Genomic DNA, 24613 nt, shown 5'->3' on the forward strand with positions numbered 1-24613 from the left:
ACACTGATCCTTTTTCAGGCTTGACATTTGAAAAGAACACCCTTGTTTTGCATTTGTATGCTCAAACATCTTAAACCAACTTATTGGGAGGCTGAGCACTTCTAGCTGTCGGCATCTCCCAAGCCCTGTGCAAACATTAACTAATGAATCCTCAAAGGCCATACGTGGGGCTAGTAGGAAAAGGTCACGAGTTAATGAAGTGACTTTTCCAAAGCTGTACAATGAATCAGTGGGGGAGCTCAGAAGTTTTTTGGTTTCTGTTTGGAATCCCGTGCTTTATCCCAGCGACTTTTAATCCCAGACTAATTCATGTGGTAAACGAAGTCCTCAGGCCCATGGATAAACTCCAGTGATTGACATCTTCTCACTGGGAGATGGCTGAGGCAGCCTCTGGGCTGGTCAGTGCCAGGAGATGTTTTGGTGGTCACGTTCATTAGGGCCAAACATGGAAGGAAGTACAGAAATAACTTCATTCTTTCCCCTGTGGAAAGACGAAAGCACTGCTGGTGTTCCCTTGCACAGCTCTTTCTTGTCTTGTAGATTGACTAGGGCTTGCCTCCAGGGAGTGCCCAAATTCTTAAGCTCTTCTGTGTCTTCTCCAAGCCTTGATTGAAAACATGCTGTTCTTTGGGCTGCATGTATACCTAGTTAGGCTTCCAGGTTTGTGGTGTTTTTTTTTTTTTGTTTGTTTGGTTTTTATTTTGTTTTGTTTTGTTTTTTTCCTGGGAAAAGCAGAACCACTGGTAGGGCTGCAGCATCGGGAGGATTCAGGCTTTGCTTTATAGGCAAACACCGGTAGGAGCTGGTAGCTGAAGGATTAGAGAACCTTCCACTGGGATCTGGCAGAAGCTCAGGTGCCTTGTCTGTAGTGGTGGGTCTTCTGCTTTCTGTACCATTCTGTACCAATGTAATTTTTTGCCTGACCAGGAGCTCTGAAATGATCTTTGTCTTTTCTGGTGTTTTTCCAGCAAGCGGCTCCTCTGTGATGTAGTGATTGTGGCTGAAACCGTGGAGATGGAAGCCCACCGCGTGGTCCTTGCAGCCTGCAGCCCTTACTTTTGTGCGATGTTTACAGGTACTCTTCCTGACACCAGACACTGTACTGCGGTTTGCCACGCTTGATGGATGATGCTGGTCATCCTTGACTAATTCCTTGAGGCATGGTGTATGGGTATGGGGCGATTGTATGGGTGTGGGGCGAGTGGGTAGTATGTGAGTCACAGGAAGGTTACTATGAGGTTTGGCTCACTGCTTTTTGGGTTGGTTTCCCCCTCCCCCCCCCCCTTAACAAGACCTTGGGTCATGAAAACACATCATTAACATCAAGCACGTGTACAGTGCCCTAAATGTTCATGGTGCACATCAAAGAGATTGCTGGCACAGGAGTTGTAGTTTCAAGGCTCAGCCCTGCCGATGCCGGTTTGCAGTCATGGATGTTTAATCTCCCATGGCACTTTCTGCTGCTGCCCGAAATAACACCATTGTTCTCTTGATCCCAGCGCGTTTTAGCAGCCCTGCTTTTTTGCAGGGTGCGTTGCTGCAGTCTGGTATATTTTGGTAATGGCAACCTCAGTGTGAAGGGAAGGACAAAATCCTTGCTCTGTTGGCCTGATCCCTATAGCAGGTGCCCTTTGGAGGCTGTGCCCAGGTGGGGCAGCAAAAATGCTGTGCCAGTCCCAGGGCAGGGGAGTGACCAGCTTGTTTAAGTTATTCTAGTAAAATTAGTCTGGTTGGGAGCTCCTTAGCTTCCTTGCTTTTCCTTGCTCTCCTTTCCAGGACAGGAACTGACTTAACCAAATACAAAGCAAATGCGTGTATGCTCCAGGGAATGGTTGTTGCAGTCCCTCAGCTTCAGCATAAATCAGGTTTGGGGTTTTGCCGCTGTTTCATGTTCCTTTGCCTGTGGTCTAGGGGTTGCTTCTTACTTTTAAAAGCCTTGAGATTAGCCCCGATTTATTTGCTTTACTGGAAGCAGAACACAACATTTCTTAGGAGAAAGCTTGTCATTTGGGAAGCTTTTTTTCCCTTCTGTAATGGGGGTGGGTGGGTGGGGGGTGGGACTCAGGTGTAAACAGATGTTTGAATGTGAGATGTGAGGTTCGCCACGGTGGCTTTATGAGCGTGGTGGGGAGCATCTGTGCTTTCTCAGGAACGGGCGCTTCCTAACTGGAAGCGGGTGCTGGCCGCAGTGGGGAGGCAGGGGAGCAGATGCTGCTCAGAGGCAACAATTCGTGCAGGGCACCTCGAGGAGGACTTAGTGCAAGTGTGATGCCCGTTCCTGACAAGAAGTTTAAAAAAGAAAAATAATTGGAAAAACCCTCTGACCCTTAGAGGTCATCTGAGAGGGAAGGTGGTGGTGCAGGGCTGCTCGTGTTTCCATGCAGGAATTCTCCAGGCTGTGTAATCCCTTATGCTGCGGGTTAAACAGTAATCAGCTAACCACCATCATGTGGCTGGCTCGGCAGCTCCCCTGGGCTGGGTGACAGCCTTGGCGGCCGCCGGTCCCCTCCCCCTGACATGTCCCTGGGGGCAGCGGGTCAGGCAAAGAGCAGTTCTCCCTTCGCTTCTGGTCTGGCTAGTCTCAACTGTCTAAGGTCTGGATCTCCCTCTTGCAAAGACTGAGTGCGTGATCTCCTTCCAGCTGTGTGGTGGTTCACTCGCTGGAGGGGGACAGTTTAAAATCACAGCTTGAACATTGGTTGGTTGTTGTGGCTTGTGGTGGGTTTTTTGTGTGCTTTGGTTTTTTTTGTTGTTTGTTTTTTTGTTTTGTGGTTGGGGTTTTTTTTTTTTTTTTGCATTGCAAGTTGGTGATGCAACCCCCTGGCTCCAGAGCATCTGCACCACATGGGTGTTTGCAGGAGCAGCTTGTGCATGCTGAGTCCCTGCTGGACGAGCCACTCTGGGGGGGTAGGGGGAGCTGGAGGGGTCCCCCAGCAGTGCTGGCAGCCATGTGGTAGTGCATGATCAGTGTAAAGCTGTGAACAGCGGGAACCAAACTGAGACTTGCGGCTCATCCACCTTTGCCTGATGCTTGCTCTGCAGGCCCTGTCCCTGTAGGTTGGGCTTGATTTTGGGCTCATGAATGACCTTGTGATGACCTTGGGGTCTTTCCTAAACCATCTAGCATCCTCTGGCTGGGCATTCCTCTTCAAAATAGCCTTGGGGAGTCTGAAAATAAGCAGGCACGTCTTCCATTTGTGTCTTCCACTGCTGAAGGACAGATGGAGCCCAGCACTTCTAACGGAGTGTCCCTTCCCATACTGGCTTTCTAGAGCATTTTGGACAGTGGCTGGTCCTCGTCGGCACCATTCTATCTTTTTAGAAGAAACCACAATCATTTCAGAAAGTATAACAGATACTTCAGTGATGCTGCTAGCACCGCTCCTGCGAGATACCCGGGGGAGCTGCAGAAGTGCTGAAGGAGTGTGTCGCGGCTTCCAAACCACCGGTCTCACGTGCTGCTTCAAAGCACTCGCCCCATGTGCGAGAAGTCGTGGTTTTGTTATCGGATGCACTCGTATTCCCCTTCAGCACGCCTCTGACTTACGAAACAGCAAAAGCTGTCGCTGTGCACGGGGAAGCCTCTCTGGAGTGGGCTGTGTAGGAGGCAGGGCGAGCTGCTGTGCTGGGTAAACAAGGCACCACGAGCTGCTGGAGTTTATCTTGTGACAGAGCAGGAGAGCTCTGCTGTCCCTGCCCTGGTGAGCAGAGGGGAATGGGGGGAGCACCCCTGGATGCTGACCACGATGTGTGAAGGGCTTGCCTTCGCAGGGGGCTGGCTTCTGCAAACGCTGTCCCCTAAAGAGGCCGTGCTTGGAGCCGCTCTGCCTGTCCTGACTGCCTTTGCTCCCTCCTCGCCTGTCCCTCGTGTCTGCCCAGCCGCAGCGCCGGGGGGACAGGGGCTGTGCAGCCCCTCGTGCAGGGCAGCCCTTTCTCAGCACAGCTCTTAGATACGATGCTGGCGCTTTGGGTTATTCTGTAACGAGCTTACCAGGCAAGGCTGGAGTCTGCCTCACGGAAGAAATCCTAGGGGTTGGGTTTTGTGGGCTTTAAGTTTTGGGTTTTTTTCTGAAGGGGGTGTGGGACGAGATGCCTTAATTGACCCTCCCATTCAGCTGCCTGCAGCCGTGCTTTAGAGGCTGTGTTCGCCTTGGGTCTGTGCCTGGAGGAGGGGGCAGCTTTCTGCTTGCTCCCGCTCTGCACCAACCCCCACCTTGGCTCTCCCGAGGTGTCTTCAGGTTCTTCCTCGCTCTGCCATGTTAGACACGTCCAGAGCAGCACCCTCTGGCCAGCGGCAGCCGCCTGTCCGCACTGGTGCGGCTGGAGGGGCTGGATCCCACCTGGCTGTGGGGTGCAGCACCCGAGCCCCCCCCCCATCGAGCGCTGGGCTGTTAGCAGCGCAGAGGCAGCGGAGGCCATTAGTATGCAGGACTGGCAGCTTGCTGGTGGGTGTGGAAGCCCACACAGCCTGTATTTTTGTTGCCTGTGTCACGTGAATGCCACAAAGAGAGACGATGTTATTGGATCGGTCCCTCCAAGCTATTTCTGCATCAGTCTCTGGGTGCATGCGGCCGAGCGTCCCCTCTGCCCCGCGGGTCCTGGTGGGTGCTGCAGGTCCCCGGCTGCTCCGCTCACCCCCAGCTCTGCAGGTGGGCTTTGGCTGGGTGCTCCTTGCAGGCACCGCCAGCTCCACAGAGGCTGCTGGGGGCTGGCCTGGTCTCAGAAGTCCCCTCTCATCTCTGGAGATGTTTGAGGTGTTTTGCAGGGAGGAAGTATGTGAAGGAGATGACGTTTATTTTGTCAATTAAAGTCCTACTTGCTTTGAAGGCCTCCCAAATGTGGGTTGTGTATCCCTTTGTACTTGTGCATTTGTATTCATGGGCTTCTCTGAGTAACATTTCATTATTCAGTTTAAGAAATTGAATTTGGGGCAAATATTATTTCAGTCTACATGTCCCTTGGGACATTGTTGGCTCTTCTAATACTTATGGTCTGACCCTAGTCCTGTTATTTACCTCCTTATTGGCATAAATGAAGCCGGCAAAGTTTAATTTCCAGGATCCAGATTTTGCTCAGGCTTGGACACCCTTTAAGCATCTGACTGTGCTGTGGACTTAATGAGCCTGGCCGTGTCTTGTCACATGCTGCACGGAGATGTAGGCTCTAATTACGGCTCCCATAGGCTGCAGGAACCATTTTTCGACTTAATCCCCCACAGCAGTACTGAGTCACCAGATTTCTTGGAGTAGTGATTATTCATACCCAGGTTTAAGAATTGACATTTCTTCATGCTCCCCTTTGTTTAGCTTCCCCATCCCCCCCACCCCCCTTATTGTTTTCTTTCCGCTTGGGAGTTTGTTCTCTCTTTTCTGCGGTTCCTCAAGATCTCGGTGTTTAAAACCTGGGTGAGGTCACGGTGTGCCTGGACACTAGAAGTGCCACAGGGAGGCCTTTCTCCTCCCCACAGCATGCTTTTGTTCTGGTGATGTGCTCCTGTCATGCACAGCATATGTGGGCATGGTGCCTGCACAGCAGTGGCCATAGCAGCGATGGGGAAGATGTGCAGAAAGCTCTGGTTCATGTATAGGCTCTTACACAGATACATGTTTTACTTGTCTATCTATAGAGGAAACTGTTGGTCTAGTTTTGCATGTTTGGTGTTGGTTGTTGGTTTTTGGGTTTTTTTTTTTTTGAAAGTTACGTGTTTGGAGAAAGGCTGCAATTTGGATCCAAAGGCTGCATTGCCTTTGAGGTGCAAGACTGGGAAGGTGAGAGATGAGAAACACGGCTTTCTGCAGAGATGCTTTGCGTAATGTTTGACCGTGCGGGCAGGTTACGGCAGGGTGATTTAGGAGAGAAGCTTGCATTGCACTAGATGTGACTTCTGGCATGTATGCTTGTTTTCCTGAGCAGGTTTCAAGTTTTTCCTAAAGAAAGAGAGTAATGCTGCCTTGCTTTTATTGTAGGGTATATGACAAAGCACCCTAACTTAGCTGTTGCAACTTACTCATCTACCTGTATGTGTGTATATATGTAAAAATTTCTAAAAAATATAGTACCTATATAAAATATACATATTTTTTAAAAAGCCCTCCTAAGATTTGTCCACAGTCTCTTTGAGTCTCTCCCTCTGCTGAGACATGGTTGAGGGTCATGCTGTTTTTTTTTTTTTTTCTTTAGCCCCTATATGTGTTTGAATGCAGGTGAACTATGCCAGATTCCTTTCTGGCAAGAAGTTGAGCTTGTTGCGTTTATTGTCTTATTTTATTTTACACTAATGTCTTCAAATGCTAAGATGTGTTTTAGGTGGCATTATGAGGCTTCTGGGAATCTTGCTGCTTGTCCTTTGATGGTCAGCGATAGCGCTAGGGTGGTCTTTTAGTCAAATACCAGGAGAATGTGCTGGATGTATGGGGAGCAATGTCCTGCAAAGCAACCTATAACTTCCCTTTTGAAATTAATTTCAGGAGACATGTCTGAAAGTAAAGCCAAGAAGATTGAGATAAAAGACGTTGATGGGCAGACGCTGAGGAAGCTGATTGATTACATCTACACTGCCGAGATCGAGGTCACGGAGGAGAACGTGCAGGTAGGCCTGGGTCAGCGGCTCCCGCGGAGACCCACATAAAAAGCTTGGAACTCGAAGGCAGAGGTCCTTTGGTAGCGAGTGATCTCTTCAGGCTGCAGAAGGTGAAAGGCTGAGCTTGAAAAGAGCTGCTTCCAGCCTCTGTTTAGTCTTGAGGCGCTTTGGTGCTTTCCTTGTGCTTAAGTCATGTTGCATTTGGGGTTTGTGTCGAGCTCGTGTAACGAGAGCAGGCACTTGCCTTCCAAGGAGCTGGGCTGGCTGGCGGGTCACTCTGTCGAAGGTCAAAATCAACTCAAACAAGCAGCGAGTCAAACGTTGTTCTAAGGGCATGGCAGAGGAATCTGGCTGTTGGTTTTTAGATTCTTCTGGGTAGTTTGTTTAGCAGAGCTTGGAGTCAAATGCACTGTACGAATGAGGGCATTCTTCCCCCCGTGTGTGCGCGCGCGCTGTCGTGAACTCCTTTGAGGTAAATATTTGTCCAGAAGTGGAAATAGTAATTCAGAAGCAGTCTAGGGATCAAGTTGGATGCTCAGGAAGACATTTCGCCATGTCACGTGGCTGTGGCTGCTGAAGTTTTCTCTTTCACTCTTATTTGTGGTAAGAAAACGGTTGTGCGCTTCGCCACTGATTTCTGGAAGGGACGTGGGATCTTACGTGCAGATGTGCTTTTTGGTTTGGCCCCATTATTGCTTGCAGGTGGCAACTTTCCTCTCTGTGACTTGAATCAGAGCACAGTCAGGGTGGGAAGGGACCTCTGGAGCTCACCCCGCCCCCCCCGCTGCAGCAGCTCTCCTAGAGCAGGACCCACCACGTCCAGGCAGGTTTGAATGTCTCCAGAGAAGGAGACCCCCCCGCCTCGCTGGGCAGCCTGTGCCAGGGCTCCGTCACCCGCAGGGCAGGGAAGTTCTTCCTCACGTGGAGCTGGAACTTCTCGTGGTGCGGTTTGTGCCCGTTGCCCCTTGTCCTGTCGCTGGGCGCCACTGGAAAGAGCCCAGCCCCCTCCTCCTGGCACTCGCCCTGTAGATATTTGTAGCCATTGCTAAGGTCCCCTCTCAGCCTTCTCCTCTCCAGGCTGAACTCCCAGCTCTCCCAGCCCTTCCTCACCAGGGAGATGCTCCAGTCCCCCCATCATCTCCGTAGCCCTGCGCTGGCCCCTCTCCAGCAGCCCCCTGTCTCTCCTAAACTGGGGAGCCCAGCAGTGGATGCAGCACTCCAGCAGCCTCCCCAGGGCAGAGCAGAGGGGAGCATCACCTCCCTTGCCCTGCTGGCCACGCTCCTCCTGATGCCCCCCCAGACACCACTGGCCTTCTTGAAGGCTGGTCCATGGGCAGCTTGCTGCCCTGCAGCACTCCCAGGTCCCTCTCCGCAGAGCTGCCCCCCAGCAGGTCATCCCCAGCCTGTGCCGGTGCATGGGGTCATTCCTACCCAGGGCAGGACCCTACACTTGCCTTTGCTGAACTTCATCAAGTTCTTCACTGCTCAGCTCTCTGGCCTGTCCAGGTCTTGCTGAACAGCAGCAAAAGGGCACACTGTCCCCTCATCCAGGTCACTGGTGCTTAAGTTGAATGGGACTGGACCCAGCACTGACCCGTGGAGAACACTGGTAGCTACTGGCTTCCAGCTAGCCTCTGCGTGCTGATTGCAGCCCCTGAGCTCTGCTGTTAGTTCTTGCTGTGGATGGGACATGCTCCTCTTCTGCCTCTCAGGGAGGATGCAGGTTGTTGCTGACCTGTCATTCTTCCTGCAGGAACCTGGACAAAACCCTGAGCTATGTCTGCTTTGCAGCCTAAGCCCTGTGCCATCCTTTGACCTGAGTCTGTGGGTGCCTTTTCTTGCCCCTTCTGCCCTCTGGTTTTACAAACCTGACTTTCTGGCAGTTGTCACATTGATAGGAGTGTGGACCCTGGTTGCTCTATGGTGAGGCTGAGGACCAGCGGTGAGGAGACCTTCAAGTTGCCGTTACAGCAAAGAAGCTGAGGTTCAGACCCAACCGTGAGTTGCTTGAACTTAGCTGTTGGCTGTGTAGCCCATGCTCAGTGTGTAGTCAGGGTCACCAGGAGGTGAGATACAGCGTTACTTCAGTGGGGAACCAGGCTGGAGTTCCTTGCACCTCTGGGATCTTCCATGGCTGGAGGAAAAATGACATTTACACGCTCGGGCTGGTCCCTCTTTCTGTGGGACATGTGAAGACTATATCCACATGCTTTCTGAAACGTATGCTTTCCTTCCACGCTGCTGGTGGTTAGGTGGCCCAGAAGCACCCACTCGGCATGTGGGACGTGCTGAGCTCAGGATACCATCTGGTGTGCTGGCCCCAGTCAGTCTGCCTTGAATGAAGCTTGCTTGGAGGGACTACGCGTGCTCTGGCTGTTTTCCCATGAGAACATTTCAGTGCTCGAGTACGTCTGCACCTGGCTGTGAGCAGCGTTGTGGGAGCTGGAGCAGGCTGGAGAGCCCGCTCAGTCCTGCTCCGTGCTGGCAGCGGAGGCTTGCCCAGGAGGTCTATGAAGAAGTCCAGATGTTACCTTTTCTGAGCAACTGAAAAGCTATTTTTATTTGTAATATCTAACCAAAGCGTACCTTCTGTGGCTTAGGGATTACAAAGAGTTAAAGAGCCCTGTCTATGTTTTGGCTTCCATCTCTCAGTAATACTAAGAAAATGTAAGTTTGGTGAACACTAAGGTTTGGGCATAGTTTCCCAATGTAGTAAAGCAGGTCCTTTTACCACAGGTTTTATTTAAATAACCACTCTCTGAGTAACTCTTTCAGCTGGAGATAAATTAATTCATGGGAACTAAGAAATGAAGCTGATCTAATACAAGATTAACTGATTAGTTTAGATTTTAATATGTGTTAAAATGTCCATGCCGAAAATGTTTTATGGAATTTAATATAATTTTGTGATGACACCAATAGAAAGTTTAAACAGGAACTTCCATTCTGTCTCTGGGCGTTCACCCGTGAATAGGTTAATATTCGCCAGGAAGAAAAACTTACAGTAAAGAGCTTTCTGGATTCATTGGAAAGGTTCACATCAGTGAAGGCAAACATGAACAACAAAATGCTAAGCTCCTTGCAGTCTCTGGTTTGGATTGGCAATGTCAGCCCTAGGAAGAAGTGAGGAGGTTTGGTCCCTTGCGCTGTCACATCCTTCTGCTGCGCAGCTTTGTGTCAGCCGCCCAGCTGGAAGGATGCTGCGGCAGCGCCTGTCTGGCTTCAGCAACGTTCCTTCGCAGTCTTGCTTGGGCATGGCAAGACTTTCTCTTTTCCCAGCAGGTATCTCCTGAGGGGGCTGCTATTGCTGTGTCAGGCACTCTGATTTTCTAGCAGGGCAAGGGTGCATTTTTAAAGGTTTTTTTCCAGACTTCCTCAACAGCTGGAAGAAGCGATGTCTGGGCATAGGTGCCAGGTAATTTCATTGTAGGTCCTACAAGAAAAAAGTTTGATAAATGGCAATAACTGAACAGGTGCAGCCAAGCTACCAAAATGTGTGAATAAATGCAAAGACAAGTTTGTATCTTCTTAATGAGCAAAAAAAACCCCAACCAAAAAAACCCAACAGAACTGAAATGAGAAAAAGATGAGCAGTAAATGTAACATGGAATGCAGGAACGTGTGTTCCCAAGTGTGGTTAAATGCCGAGTGGTGCCTAGCACTTCACAACCAGAAGCCTTTGAACAGTAATTTTGTTGTTTCTTTTCTAAAAGAAACCTGTGTTGTTTGGGGTTTTTTTGGGTTTTTTTTTTCCCTTTTATGAGCCTGTTATGGCTTTCAGGAAATGAGTCTCTTTTTCTAAGCACGTATTTTTGTAGCTAGTTGTCATTTTGTTGCGCAAAGTGTTTGGTTTTGGTTTTTTTTTTTTCTTTTTTTGTTAGCTTTTTTAAAGGAAGGAAGGATGTATGTATGAAAAGGGTCAAGCCTGTACAGTCAGTTCCAGTCATCATCTGTGTAGTGAATTTACGGGGGGAAATTCATGCATTTTCTCCTCAACAGTGGTCCCAGGTGTGCAGGTAAAGAGGATTTTCAGTCCACTGTAGCTCCATGAAAGACAGCACTGAGCACATGTGGGAGCAAATATGCTCTTCTAGCTCTGGTGGTGGTACATGAGTGAGAATTGCCCAGACAAATGCATTTCTGCTTTATGCATTGGAACTATTGGAACTTCATTTTTAGAGTGAGATTTCAAGACAATATAGATGCACTAGTAGGAGGCCGTAGGGATGATGAATGATGGAGAGACTTCTGTGCTGAGCAGTGTTTTGCCTCTGAACACATACCTGGGATTTAACCTCCCACTTGTTTGGAAGGCGTGGAGCAGAGGAAGAATTTCTGTCTTCACTGCAGTCATGTTGTAGTCTCAGGAAAAATCCACCCTGGGATTTCTGTCCCTGCTGCCTTCTGTTCCTTTTCTGTTGCACCCCACATCAGGGTTGGTTGTAAAGATTCACATGCCTGACAAAAAAACTCATTCATGTGAAGGTGCAGCTTAACAAATTTATTTGGAAGGAAGTTGTGCCATGCAGTTTCTATAAAAGTGAGAAAAACTAAAGTGAGCGACTCAGGGAAGTTCATAGATGCTTACACGCAGCCCTGGTTGGCTTCCATGGAAACCACGTGCACATGTCCAACAGAGCACAGGACCTGCTGCTCCCTACCTGTACGGAACAGCTGGCTGTGGTAACATACTGGTTCCTTCGATTTTTCAGTTAGGTCTTGATTCTGCAGCTGAACTGGCTGCGTTACTGCTTGCTTTGCAACACTCGTATCAAACCTGCTAGGTCAGTGAAGAGCGATGGGAGCAAAGTCCAGAGATGGATCATCGTGGTGTCCTTCAGCAGAGCTGAAAGAAGAGGAGATTTGGGACCTGGACGTCTCTGGCTGTAGACAGTGAATACAGTCCCTCTCCAACGAGTCCCGCCCACCCTTACTGATGGTCCTTAATTACTTGCAGGCAGCCTGAGAATTACCCTCCCAGTTAAGAAAGTCATTACCATTATGTTGTAATGATTCCCTGGGAAAAGTCCTGATTAACCTGATTTCACAATTAAATTCTTAAAAATGAGGTGCAGTGTACCACGTGTATGATGTGTCCTTGTGTACTATCACAGTTCGAGATCAGACTCTTATAGGAAGAACGAAATCTGAAATGAGCTGTCTGGAGGAAATAGATATTGAAACCGTCAGCTTTGCAGACATAGTAATTATAATAAAAAATGGCTTGAGAAAGGAGGAAAAAGGCTTTGCTAGAAGCTGTAGCATTTCCTTGTCAGAAGCGTGCTGCTGCACCGCAGCTTTCCCTAGGGACTGAGGGCTCCACAACAAGGAAGGAGAGTATCCGTGGCAGATGCAGTTTTGATGATAAAGGGGTGATAAATGGGTCAGTTCATCTCCCTTCCCCCTGCTCGTTCCAGAAGCTGCAATGACAGTAGGTGCAAGCCCCGGCTGAGGCAGAGTGCCTTTCAGGTCAGCTTTGGGAGACGCAATAAATCAGGGCTGCCTTCCTCCCTGGAGCCAAAGCTCCTTGCCATGCATCGCCCTCCCGGAGCGCCAGGCTGGGTGTCAGGGCTGGCTGCTCGGGGGTTTTCCGAGGCCCATGGAAAGTCTTTTAAATTGGATTGGCCTAATAGAAGGGTGAGGAGAAACTTGTGGATGTGGCACCAGAGGACTACGCTGTGTCTGAGGGGTGTGTCTCCATGTTTTCATCCCGCTTTTTAACCAAGGGACGGTGTATCTGCTCTGTGCGGTGACGTTGGAGAAGGTGGAGCAAGCAGGAGGGAAGCTGCGAGTTGCTCCCGTTTTCTCCATTGCCTCTATAATCCCTGGTCCTTCTCCCTGTGCTGGGCACTGGTGGGGCCACACCACGACCCCTGGGGTCAGTGTCGGGCCCCTCACTCCCAGAGGGACGCTGAGGGGCTGGAGCGTGTCCAGGGACGGGCAGGGGGCTGGGGAAGGGGCTGGGGCACCAGCCTGATGGGGGGTGGCGGGGGGAGCTGGGGGTGCTCAGCCTGCAGAAGAGGAGGCTCAGGGGGGACCTTCTCACTCCCCACAGCTGCCTGACAGGGGGGTGTAGGCACGGGGGGTCGGTCCCTTCTCCCAGGTGACAAGTGACAGGACAAGAGGAAACTGCCTCAAGTTGTGCCGGGGAGGTTTAGGTTGGAGATTAGGAAAAAATTCTTCACGGAAAGGGTGGTCGAGCACTGGAACAGGCTGCCCAGGGAGGTGGCGGGGTCACCTGGAGGTATTTAAAAACGGTGTTGATGCAGTGCTTAGGGTCGTGGTTTAGTGGAACTTGGCAGCGCTGGGTTAACAGTTGGACTGGATCTGAAAGGTCTTTTCCAACCTAAATGATTCTGTGATTCTGTGCCTGCTCCTGGCAAGGTTTTGTGGCTCCCTGATCCCATCACACCTGCCTCTGCCTGGGCTGCTGCATCCCAGGTGGAGCATTTAAGTAGAAGCACCGTTGTTCACCCTCTGCACTGCCTGGTAGCGCCTGGGGAGTGATAAAGCCTAATTGCCTTCCTTGCACTGAAAAGCCACATTACAGTAATGTAGTTTTATCTCCCCTACTTGTGCAGTTTAGTGCTCTTCATTTCAACCTGAGTATTTAACCTGCCTTGCAAACACAAAATCTGCTTGTTTCTCTGGTCACGGCTTTCCCTGGGAGGGTGCTTGGGAGCTGTCTCGTTGGGGCAGATGTGCAGTCCCAGCTGTGGCCCTGGATGTGCTGCTGAGGATTACAGCCAGGACGCTTATTTGGCTTCCCATTTGACAAGCTGTCAAAGCTGTTCCTAAGCTTTAATACGTCCACTGCCCTGGGGAAATGCTGCTCTCCCAGTCTTGCAAAGGGAGGAATGGTGTAGGTTAACTTTTGGCCCAGGTTACCTGGGAGGCTGTGTCGGAGCAGGGAAATATCCCCATCTCTGAAGTCTAGCGTTAATGTCCTGCCTATCGAGTGAACCTTACAGCAACACAGAGCACCTTTGGCTGAAAGGTGTTTCTAGTTCAGAGACTATCAAAGTCTGTGAAAGTTTTTAATTGCAACGACAATGTTGTATAAAACTGGAGCTTGGTACAGAATCTGCAGAGCAAGAGAACACAGCTGGTGAACTAGATGGTTATGGATATATATGTATGTGTAGGTATATATACACGCACACACATATACATATATATATGCACACACCCAGGCACCATGGATGAGGTTCTAGACATAACTTACATAACAAAGAAGTTAGACTCAGTAGTAATAGCGGATAATTTTGACATAGATTCAAAAGGCAGCTGGGTTTTGGTATGGAGGCTGATCGGCTAAAGAAGCCAGCTCTCTAAATTGTTCGCAGTGGTTAGAGCTCAAATATAAGAGCAAAATCCAAGCCAAAGTGAGTAACTTGCCTGGATGTTAATGGGCTTGCAGTTTGGTCCTGCTGCATGTTTAGGCAGGGCATTTCCTCTTGTTATTTCTAAAGGAAACAGACTTTGTACTAGCGGATATCCTTTGCTTGCTTTTCGCCTTCCCTGGTAAAAACAAGATGAGCGGTGAGACGTTCAACTGGGAAATAAGAAAGAGAAAACCCAGTCATCTCTTGATAGGCTATTTATATCCTACTTCTGAGAAGGATTATATGATAATGCCCAGTTCCCAATAGCTGCAGTGGTGTAAGGCTCCTTCTACACTGTCCTCTCAAGGCAGCACAAGGCTCTAATAACAGTACTAGGATGGGCAGGGGGCTGCAGCCCGTGGGTATTAGTGACGGTGGTGAGCACCTTCTGTTTTAGAGGCAATATCCCAAAACGTTCAAGGTAAGCAGCCCACCTGGATCTGCTGGCATGCACACTGGGTGGGTGGGCAGTGGACGGAGGAAGCTCTGTCTGGTACATGGCCAGAGGTAGTTTGCAGGGAATCTGACTTCTTTACCCAGCCTTTCTGCACCCCAGGTGCCTTTCTGCTGGTGTAAGGAGATGGTTCAGCTAGGTAGAAAGTGGTGCACAGCTAGGTTTCAAAAATGCAAGAGCGTTTCTATCTTGATTTAATCAAAACCACAAACTAATCTCCTCCTGGCATCAAGAGGCTTGGGCCAAAACTGTCTCCTGAGTTAATTGATTTCTTTTTTTTTATTGTTGGCTGTTGGGGTGGCTGCTTGGCAGCAGCCAGACGCTGCCGTACAGCTGGGCTGGAGCTGGAAAGTGGCTTAGAAAAGACCTGGAGCAGGTTGTGAGTGTCCTGCCCTGATGTGGAATGGGACTGTGAGGGCAGGTGGGCAGGGACAGGGAGGGGACATCTTTTTCCCTTCCCTGCCATCGAGATCCGGGGAGGTGAATGCTCTTAACCTATTGGTTATATTTAACAGCCGCTTATTTTTTTTGAATTGAAAATAATTTTCCGGAAGTCTGTGCTCAGATGGCGAGCACAGATGCCTAGATGGAAGGACATATGTGAAGCAGCCAGAGCTACGGAATTGCTAGGATTAGACACGTCTGCAGTTGCTGTACGACGTAAGGAAGCAGCTGATGTCACAGGCCTCAGAGGTGGTTTTTCCAGCAGATGTCACATTCCTGATCCACTTCTGTCTCCCTTTTCTGCACTTAGTTTTATAGATACAAAGCAGTACCCCATTTTCAGGTGCAGTCATGAAGCACAAGTGTCCACAGCATTTTGTGTGGGTGAAAACGAGGGCTGTTGGTTTGAATAGTTGCCCTCATCTTTCCTGAGAGCCTTGCTGTCCCCCAAACCTGCTTGAGCTTCTGTGCACTCCCTCTCATATACAGCAGTTAGGGCACCTGCTCGCAAGCCAACATGGTTTTGGTTTTGGTTTTTGTTGGAAATAAGAAAGTTCAAGGTTTCAAGGACTGCTGGGCTGTGATGGGTTTTGAGTGTGATGGTAATGCACATAAATAATATCAAGCTCTTCAGGGAAAAAAAAAATGAATCTGTGTGCAGGACCTGCCTGCAGCAAAGTCAGAAATTCAGGTGCATCTGCGGTTGCTTGTGTTTTGCTGTCACTTTACCGGCCTTGAAGTCTTGTGGGGAGAAGATGTGAGGTGAAGAGCTCTGCTTTTAGCCCAGCATGACACGGCTGGTTCTGTCTTTCAGAGCACGGATGGGGATCTTCTGCACATAGACAGGGCTAAAACTTAACCCTTCATTCTTGTACACCACAGGGAAATTGCATCTGATTCCCTTCTTGTCTGAAGGGAAATTGCATCTTATTTGTGCAAGCTGTGAATCAAACTTTCTTTGTTGTTAACTCTAATTTTCCTTTCTTGCCTTTGCAGGTTTTGTTGCCAGCTGCTAGTTTATTGCAACTGATGGACGTTAGAAAAAACTGCTGTGACTTTCTTCAGTCCCAGCTGCATCCCACAAACTGCCTTGGAATCCGAGCTTTTGCCGACGTGCACGCGTGTACCGAACTGCTGCAGCAGGCAAATGCCTACGCAGGTGAGGGAAGGGTTGTCCGCTTGTTGGGTTAAACCTGCTTCCAGGTACAGCGACTCGTAGGTTGAGCAAGATCAGCACGTCCTGGTTGGTCTCCTTGTGCTTCTGGTATTGGAGCAGAGAAGGGACTACTTGGCTGGGCTGTAGGCTTGTAACTTTCTGTCATGCTGCAAATTGTGAAATGTGGTTTGGTCGCAGGGGAGCACCTAAGGAGGTAAAAAAACCTGATTCCCTGGATCCTAGCCCACAGAAGAGTTCCTTAGTAAGTTCCTAGTAAGCTCTTGGCTGCCTGTTCAATAGCACAGTGTTGGCATGCTGGTGTCCTCCCCGTGTGTGCTGCCCTATGAGAGCAGTAGGCAATGCTGGAATAAATGTGGGAATAAACGACACCGGGCAAAATGAAATCTTGTGAGTGGGAGCATTCAGCTAAAATTGTTACGCAGTTTGAGCCTCTGATCTGTGGAGCAGCGGCCACTTACCCCAAGGGTGAATAGGCTTGTTTCCTTGAGAGTGGACGTGTGTGGTTGCAGTAAGTAGGTACAGGCAACAGCTTTCAGCATTCCTCCTCTACGTTGTAAATGTAAAGCTGTTCCCAGTGGCCCTATGCTCTTAGCTCCCCAGTGCTTTCCAGTCTCCTCCGGCAGGGTTGCCCTTGACATCTGCTTGGGAGAAGCTGGTAGTTTTCTCTACTCAGTTTGGGTTTCTGCATTTTTGCCTATTTGTATAGGGAAAAATACACCTGCTGTCTCCCAGAGCACCTGCTCTGTCCTGCAGCATTTTCCTTGGTACGGTTTTGTCCTTAATTGGACCATAAGTAGGCTCAGTGGAATTAAAATGTGCCCACCAAGCCCTCCCCTATTCTCCTGCAAATAAAAGTAAAACCTTTTCAGCTGCTCCGGCTGTATTATCCCCTGGAGGAAAAGGTACTCTGGAAGGAATGGTTAATTGTATAAAGGCTTGCTTGTAATATCTCATTATCCTTGCTTCCAGGCCCTGTTTAATCTTTAACCCAACAAGCAGTGCATTCACTGTATATTTATTTGGTTGTTTGGCAATTAGAAAGTCTGCTTTGTTGTTTTATTGGCCTTCATAAGTCCCAGTTAGTACAACAGCCCATGTAATGTTAATGGAACTCCATTAATAAAAATGCCATTAAAATTCTTTTCACTATGTTGTTTATGTAACAGCATTAAATCAAGACAGAAGTCCCCAAGCCCAAGAGTCCAGGCATGCATGAGCTCAGTTACTTGGGAAATGGTTAGTTCTGGCCACTGGATGACTTCAGTAGGCTGAGGAGCCTTCTCGATACTGGCACAAGTTACTTTAATAAAATCAGTAAATATTTTTACTAGCTCCAACTAACAACAAGAGATCAAATATCTTTCTGCTACCAGATGCCCATCCAGAATGAATAGGGGATTGTGTCCAGAAGTCGGAGTGCATCCAGCTTACTGTGCGGGGAGCGTTTCCTGCTTCTCAAGTACTTGGGGCCAGAAGGGTTCATTAGATCTTATATATGATTTCCAGCATAACAGACTGTTAAACTTTATCCAGATACTGCCGGTTTTAGTCAGAGCCTTTGGCTTAGCTGTGGTGTTTTGGTCCCTGTTAGACCAAGCGGGGTCCATGGTGGGGGAAGCCCTAGTGCCCTCTGCAGCACTGGCATTGGTGCGAAGTTGTTCAGGTGCAATCCCCAAGGAGCTCCCTCTGGAAGTTATGCCAGCTTGTGTCCCTGTGGTGCTGCTTTTTGGCAGGCAAAGCACTTTGCAGATGTGAAAATTAGAGGCAGATCTTGCTGTGGAGGGAGCTCTTTGGGAACGTGAGTCTGAGCTTCTCAAAACTAAAGGGTTAGAGCTTGAAAAAAAGCTGCTTCAGATAAAGTGTCTGAGATTCGTGTTTCTGTATTTCAACCAAAGATAAATGGGACTCAGCAAATGGCAGGTGAGATTAAATTGGCATGTATATGTAACAAATGCTTTCAAAGCTAAAATTGTCTGCAACGGGCTAACAACGGTTTTGACCTAGATAGATTTATTTTCTAGAAAATAATTCTTTCCTAGTGCCCTCTGGCTAGATTTGACAGATTTGATGATCCTTTTTGGACCTGTATTGTAATTGCTTGTAATTCTTCCAGTTTGGGGTTATAAGTAGTGATGTCTATTTTGTTTTCAGGTAACTCCCCATGTTACAAGCATGGAGGGATTTGGAGGCAAAAAGGGAGAAAAAAAAATCTAAACAATTGCAGACTTAAGTGTGAAGGGGCAAAGCTGCTGGGGAAGATGGGTGCTGAGGGTTTGGAGCAGAAGAAAGGTTATTTACACATTTTGGGGAAAGAAGTAAAAGGTGGAAGGAGAGAAGGAGATCTGATCCCATGTACGTGCATGGGACGAGGATCCCTGTTGCCCATCTCTTTGCCTGCCCCCTCGCACATCCAGATTCAGCTGCGTGCCCTGGGATCCCTCACTATTTGCTGCTGAGTGTGTGCACCAAACTGATTCGTGTTAAAAATGGACTTTCCTTTGAGTACCTACTAATGTCGAAGATCCTTGCTGCGGTCTGTCACCCAAGTGTTGAGCAGATCTGATTCTGTCTAGCTTGTTGAAGTTGCTAAGAACTGAAATCTCGAGGTGACCAGGTTATAGAAAGGCATATAGAAAGGTTACTCTAGAAAGGCATTGGCACTTTTCTCAGTTGCCGCTTCTACTCATATTTGCCCCTGGAAGGTACTTAGTGGCTTTGCAGAAAGTTGAGTTCCCATCCAGCGTCATTTATGAAAGTGTCTTGTGGGGTTTGTGTTACTTGAAATAACATCACATTTATTTAATCTGCTCTGATGCTATTTTCTGTTTCTGTTCTGCTGTGCAGTTGCAGTGTGTTGTTTGTCTCGGGTGCTCAGAGCTGTAATAATTGCGGGTCTCTGAATGCTGTAGTCCTTCCATTGACTTGAAGCATGGATTTCATTATAATTTTCTGTTCCCCCTTTTCATTTGTTGAACAGAGCAGCACTTCCCTGAGGTGATGCTAGGAGAAGAATTTCTTAGCCTTAGTCTGGACCAGGTTTGCAGTTTAATATCAAGTGACAAGCTCACAGTCTCCTCTGAAGAAAAGGTACAGTAAATTGTATAGCAACAGTGAATGTAAGAATGCTGGAACGTCTCTAGATCTTACGTCAGGACCTGCTCTCATGTTATGCTCTTAGGGGCCATTTTCCAACAGAGATCGCATGAAAGGAAAAATGAAAAATAACATGAATCCTAAAAAACACATAAAAATGACCCTCACTTGGTTGTTCTTTGCGGGAAGTAATGATTCTCAGATCCATATCACTTCCAAAGCCCCTGGAGGCCGGGACCGAATACCTTCCTTCTCTGGAAAGCTAGGAACCTCCCATCTGCTGTTGTGTAAAGCTCTTATTACCTGCTGTAAAACCTCAAAAAAGGTGAATTTCATTAGGCCAGGGAGGAGCATTGGCTTCTGTTGTATGTCAGGCAGAACGGCTACAACCAGAAAGGAAGGAAACAAACTTTTTTTTCTAACATCAGCGGTGTTTTTAAGGGAAGATGGGGGAAAAAAGGCACCGTTTGATGTTGTGTTGTGGTTGAAATGCTCAGCACATCTTGTGTAGTCCTGGGAAGGTGGCTGACTGGTGGTTGTGTGGTACCTGGTGAACACCAGGTCCAGCCCCTTTCTCCTACTTGGGCTTCTTGCACAACCTGCAGCAGGTTTCTGGGGAGAGGTGTGTGCCTCGAGTCCTTCAGCTCGCTCCACATTGTCCTGCGGGGAGATGGACGCCCGTGGGAGGCTTTGGGAGAGCTTGAGGATTACGTGGCTAGTAATTTCAGGACCCGTGTTGAATGCCTGTGTTTTGGTGGGATGGGGCTGGACCTGGGTGTGCTTGGTCCTGCTGGTCTGCGCTGGGCTGGTCAGGCTGCACGTCCAGGTGCGTGCACCCATCCTGCCCGGCCCCTCCGGGCTGCAGGCATGCAGGTGCTTGGGTGCCCATAGGGACCGTGAAGCTTGCCAGAAAACCTGCACCATGTGAGGTGTGAACGCAGCGATGCTTCATTCAGATCCTGAGCCAGCAAACTCGGAGGCTCCGGGAGCACGTTTCCGCAGACGTGGGGCTCAGCGTGGGCGTCTCAGTGGGGTGCTGTGAGGTACCACATGGGCAGGGCCACAAAGGGGGAAAAACAAATGGCACAAACCTGCAGTAGAATCGCTTTGCATGAGCCAAGCAGCCTGCAAAGGGAAGTGCAAGTTTAGTGACGAATTTTTCCAGTCCTGTGCAGCATTGTTGAAAAGCTTTTATTGGCCTTGTGCCCAGGGAAATCAAAGCACTCCCTCCCTCACCCGAGCTTTATACAATCAAACCCAGTATTTCTTTAGCTGGTTGTGAAAGTTGAGAATGCAAGGCAGTGGAAGGAAATGTAAGCATAAGCTGCATGTTCAGAACAACAGATACAGAAGTCTGGAGAGAGGCAGAGAATGGGGTTGGAAAATAAACATGAAATATGTGCTGGAGTCCAAAGAAGTGCTGAAAATTGAGGACAGACTTGTAGGCTGCTGTTTTATGTTGGCTTCATGACAGACAAGCAGTTTTCCTGACCTTTATCCTTCCTATCTGCTAATGCATGAAACTTATATTATAAAGAAATAAATATGTATATATATAAAAGTGTATATATGTGTGCATATGTATCTATGCATTCATTCACATCTATCTAGCTACGTGTATGCATGTGCACCTGTGATGGATAGATAACTATTTTTAAGCAACAAGATGTTGTAAGTAGTCAAATACTTCAAACATCTGAGAGCTGAACTGTCACAGCCAGATGTCATGAGAGGCTCTCACCGTGTCTCGCGCACGTTCTGCAGCCTGGGAGCCAGAACGTTGCCGTCCCTGGGTCACTGGAAAGTGTTATAGCCCAGTCCTGCCAGGGCCAGCCGTCCAGAAGGGGCTCCTGCTAACTCAAAACAGTGATGAAATAAATTTTTTTTAAAGGATTGGGATTTTTGGATTGGGGATTTCACAGAGTCCATTAATCGCCTCATCGTCTCACACTGCTAACATGCAGTAGAAGCTGATGCACGGTTTGGTTGTCGCTCCTGGGAGTATCTAACAACTGGATTTTTGGCTGAAGAGACTGGGAAAACATCTGGGCTTGCCTTTTGCTTAGGTAGGGTGCAGAAAGGGGATACTCCAGGCTTTTACCCTTCTATTCCATAGAGTAGGAAATCTGCTTCTCCCAAGCTCGGGACTGCTCCTACAGCCAGGCAGGTGCCAGCCGCCCGCTCAGCCCGTGCCTCTGCTGGGAATAAAGCCGTGTGGGTAACTGCTTCATTTCATCACACCCTGGCAGCGGGTCTCGCTTGGCTGGAAAAACCCGTCTCCTGGGGGAGCGGCAGCAGCTGCTCAGGGTCTGCAGCGGGCACGGTGTGCCGAGGGCGGGCATGGCAGCGGTGGAAACAGATGTGGCCTTTAAATAGAGATATTGCTGTCTTGGATTAAGATTTCCACCCCCCCACCCCCCTTCTCAGAAAATTAGGAATCGTAGCCAATGGGAGGTGCCAGAATCTGATTTGTTTAAAAAATTCTGTTATTTTTAGAGTAGGCACAGCAGGGTATCATCAGTGTATGCCTAACCCAGGAGCGGTCTCCAGCACTGAGGAATCTGTTTATTCCTCGTGCCCATTTGCTTTTCCTTCCATTAAGACTCGTTCACTGTCATCTCGGTCGGTAGCTGGGCCTGTCCCCGTCCTGTGACCTGATCTGTAGCTCAGCATTTGTGCAGGAGGGGTTAATGAAAAGCATGTTTGTTGGCTAAACAGTTGCTTTATGCTCCTTCCAGGCTCATTTGCAATCAAAAATCTCACAACCACCTAAGTTTCTACTTTAAATGCCTTGTAGCCACAGTGAAATTGTTTGTTTGTTTATTTTCATTTAAAAATACTTAAAGGTTCTGCAGCAGTTACTTCCCTCTGCATTTGCTGGGGTTTGATTACACAGCTCCCTGTTGCTTAAATCCTCATTGCAGTGTCCTGAATTCCAAAGAGTTTGTTTGTTGGCATAGGAAATGAGGCTGGTGCTTTACTGATTTTTTTTTTTTTTAATTTTTTTTAAATATATAGTTTAGCCTAAGAGGAAGAAACCCCTTTCCACTCTGGCCCTGCTCTTTGGGAGGACGCGTCAGCGGTGCCTCCTGCAAATACATTGGCCAGCAAAAGCTGGGGACTGAGAGGTGGTGCCCTCAGTTCTGGTTGATTTTGTCAAATTAGAGACCTTGGACCGAACAAAATGGTTTCTTGGGGAGTGATGGAAGGGATGGAAAGAAAGAAAAAAATATCTGTGCAAATTGGCCTGGCCATTGGGTGACCCTGGAGGGAAGCTGAAGCCAAGGGCACTTGCTGAGCGTGCTGGGGCAAAGCCAGCGATGCTTTTCGGGACAAGCACGGGAGGGCTGGGGTGTGTGGGAGAGGGCTGTGCTCAGCCCCCTCTGAGTAACTGGGTTGCAAGAGCGCTTGGGGAGTTTTGCCTGTAGATGTGAGTTAAGGGTCAGAATTTAATTCTGCCTCTGTGGGGAAACTCCACTGCAACAATCCAGGTCCTGCCACGCAGCATCAGCCCCTCTCCTTGCCTTGTCTGGTGGTTCGGGAATCCTCTCCTGCTCCCAGTGACATTTTTAGGGCTTTCTTCTGGGAGGAGTGAGGCTCGCAGTTATGTAAGTTATATAAGCACATGCATATTCATACGGGAGCCCACGTAGGATGCTTCTGCCTCATGCAGGGCTCTGCATGGCTCCTGCTGTGTGGGGTTGTTTGTGAGCTGTCCGTCACACAGCAAAGTTTGGATGCTTATCTGAGCTGGTTGGATCTGGGAGTTAAACTAAGATTTTGGTTCGGACCAGGAGTCCGGTGTGCCCTTGTTTCCCAGCTGGAGGATCTGGGTATTTTTAGCAGTGAAACACATGCGGTGCAGAGGCTCTGTGGCTGCAGGCAGGGGTTTTCCTGCGTGTGTGGTGAACTTGTCCGGAAGATTTTTTGGGTTTTTGTGGGGGGGCGATGCATGACCAGTGCAGTGATTAAATACGATGGTAAGCATAGTGACTTACTGTGTGGCCAGGCTCCTTCGAGAGGGGAGATCTCAGTTCCCAGGAGTAATCGTTGTGGGTGATTTCATGAATAACGTCTAGCAGGCTAATTAAGTTTCCTGGCTGCCTTCCAGTACTAATGTCCAAGAGGTATACAATTGTCCTGGCCACACGCTTAGCTTTGAGAGTGATACAGCACTTCTAGATGTGAAGTTGCTTATTAATATGCATGGTCAGCTCACCCCTTTGCTGCCGTGGTGCTTGTGCTCTGTGCATAGTCACGACTTTCTCATCTGTTTGATAGAGATCTTGCACCTCCTTCTTTCAGTACCGTAAAATCACAATGCTTCTGATTTTGGGTAGGTGACTGTGCGAGCCAGTTCTCTCTTCGCTGTTTAATTGTACTTTATCTGTGTAGGTCTTTGAAGCGGTTATTTCTTGGATAAATTATGAGAAGGAATCTCGCTTAGAGCACATGGCTAAACTGATGGAGCATGTTCGCCTGCCCCTTTTGCCCAGAGATTATCTTGTACAGGTTAGTCTGCAAATAAGTAATTAATACTTGCACTTAAGCTGCTGGTAGCTTCTTAATTCAATGGCATGGCTGTTTGTGTCTGAGATGGGTAATTTGGCATGTTGCTGAGTCTGTAAACAGAGGTATAAAAGGAAGATCTGGGTGGACTCCGAAATCAGTGTGTGTGTGCAGAAACCTTTTTGTAAATGTGACCTGTGCTCTGCCAGGCAGTGCCGAGAGCAGAGCTCCTGCTCCTCTTGGTGGAAGCATTTAGAAGTTAGTATGTTGGGATTTTTCACCCTGAAAATACCCAGGTGGTGGTGTTACAAGCTTGTGTGGTATTTTTCCCTAATGCGCAGGTAAATTAGCTTGGTGAAAATATATCACGTGCGATAATTTTGGCTTAAGATGTGTGCTGCGCATAGAGATGGGTCTGTGTGACTGGCAGGTGAGATGCTCGCTGGCGGTCTGACTTAGAGAGAATCAATCCCCAAAGAAGGGGTTGACATACAGGCTCTTTGACTACTGTGCTTTTACCACGTGTCTAAAAAAAGCAATACAATCAAAGTAAAATTGGTATTCACAAGATGAACCCATCATGTATTTTTTCCCCTCTCTTAACTATATTCTCTGATTGAGTAAACGGTGTTGCCTCTCCTTAAAAATTCTGACTCAAATAAAAGAAATTAACTTGCTTTGTACCCAGGTTCCTGGTGAATTCTCCTGCTGAATTAAGTGTCTGGCAGAGGGTGGTAAAATAGAGGGAGCACTGCTATGCATGAGTGATACTGGAAAAACGTGAGAAGCTTGGATGTTACTGCATGTGTTTCTTTGGGAAGAGCTGGAAGTCTGTGTGTGTCCTCTGTGTTTTGGTTTTTTTTTTTAAATATATTGGTACTCTGGAAGAGAAATTCCAGGTTTCATGTTCTTTCCACAAAGCTCCTTGTGACCTGTGCCACCAAGTACTTCAGTTTAAATGATCTTTCATG

The 24613-nt window shown here is 48.4% G+C and overlaps 1 protein-coding gene across 3 annotated transcripts in view; it reads left to right on the top strand.

Annotated features, from left to right (window-relative positions):
• KLHL3 (kelch like family member 3) overlaps positions 1–24613 on the top strand; it is a 48063-nt gene that overhangs the window by 9778 nt on the left and 13672 nt on the right. For all 3 annotated transcript variants that reach the window (XM_055718482.1, XM_055718484.1, XM_055718483.1), the window contains 5 exons: positions 969–1075; positions 6468–6589; positions 15860–16022; positions 19018–19127; positions 23529–23645. In XM_055718482.1, coding sequence (XP_055574457.1) covers positions 969–1075; positions 6468–6589; positions 15860–16022; positions 19018–19127; positions 23529–23645 — 619 coding nt within the window. The remainder of the gene's footprint in view (positions 1–968; positions 1076–6467; positions 6590–15859; positions 16023–19017; positions 19128–23528; positions 23646–24613) is intronic.

Source organism: Falco cherrug, chromosome 8 (assembly GCF_023634085.1).
Source record: "Falco cherrug isolate bFalChe1 chromosome 8, bFalChe1.pri, whole genome shotgun sequence".
NCBI lineage: Eukaryota > Metazoa > Chordata > Aves > Falconiformes > Falconidae > Falco > Falco cherrug.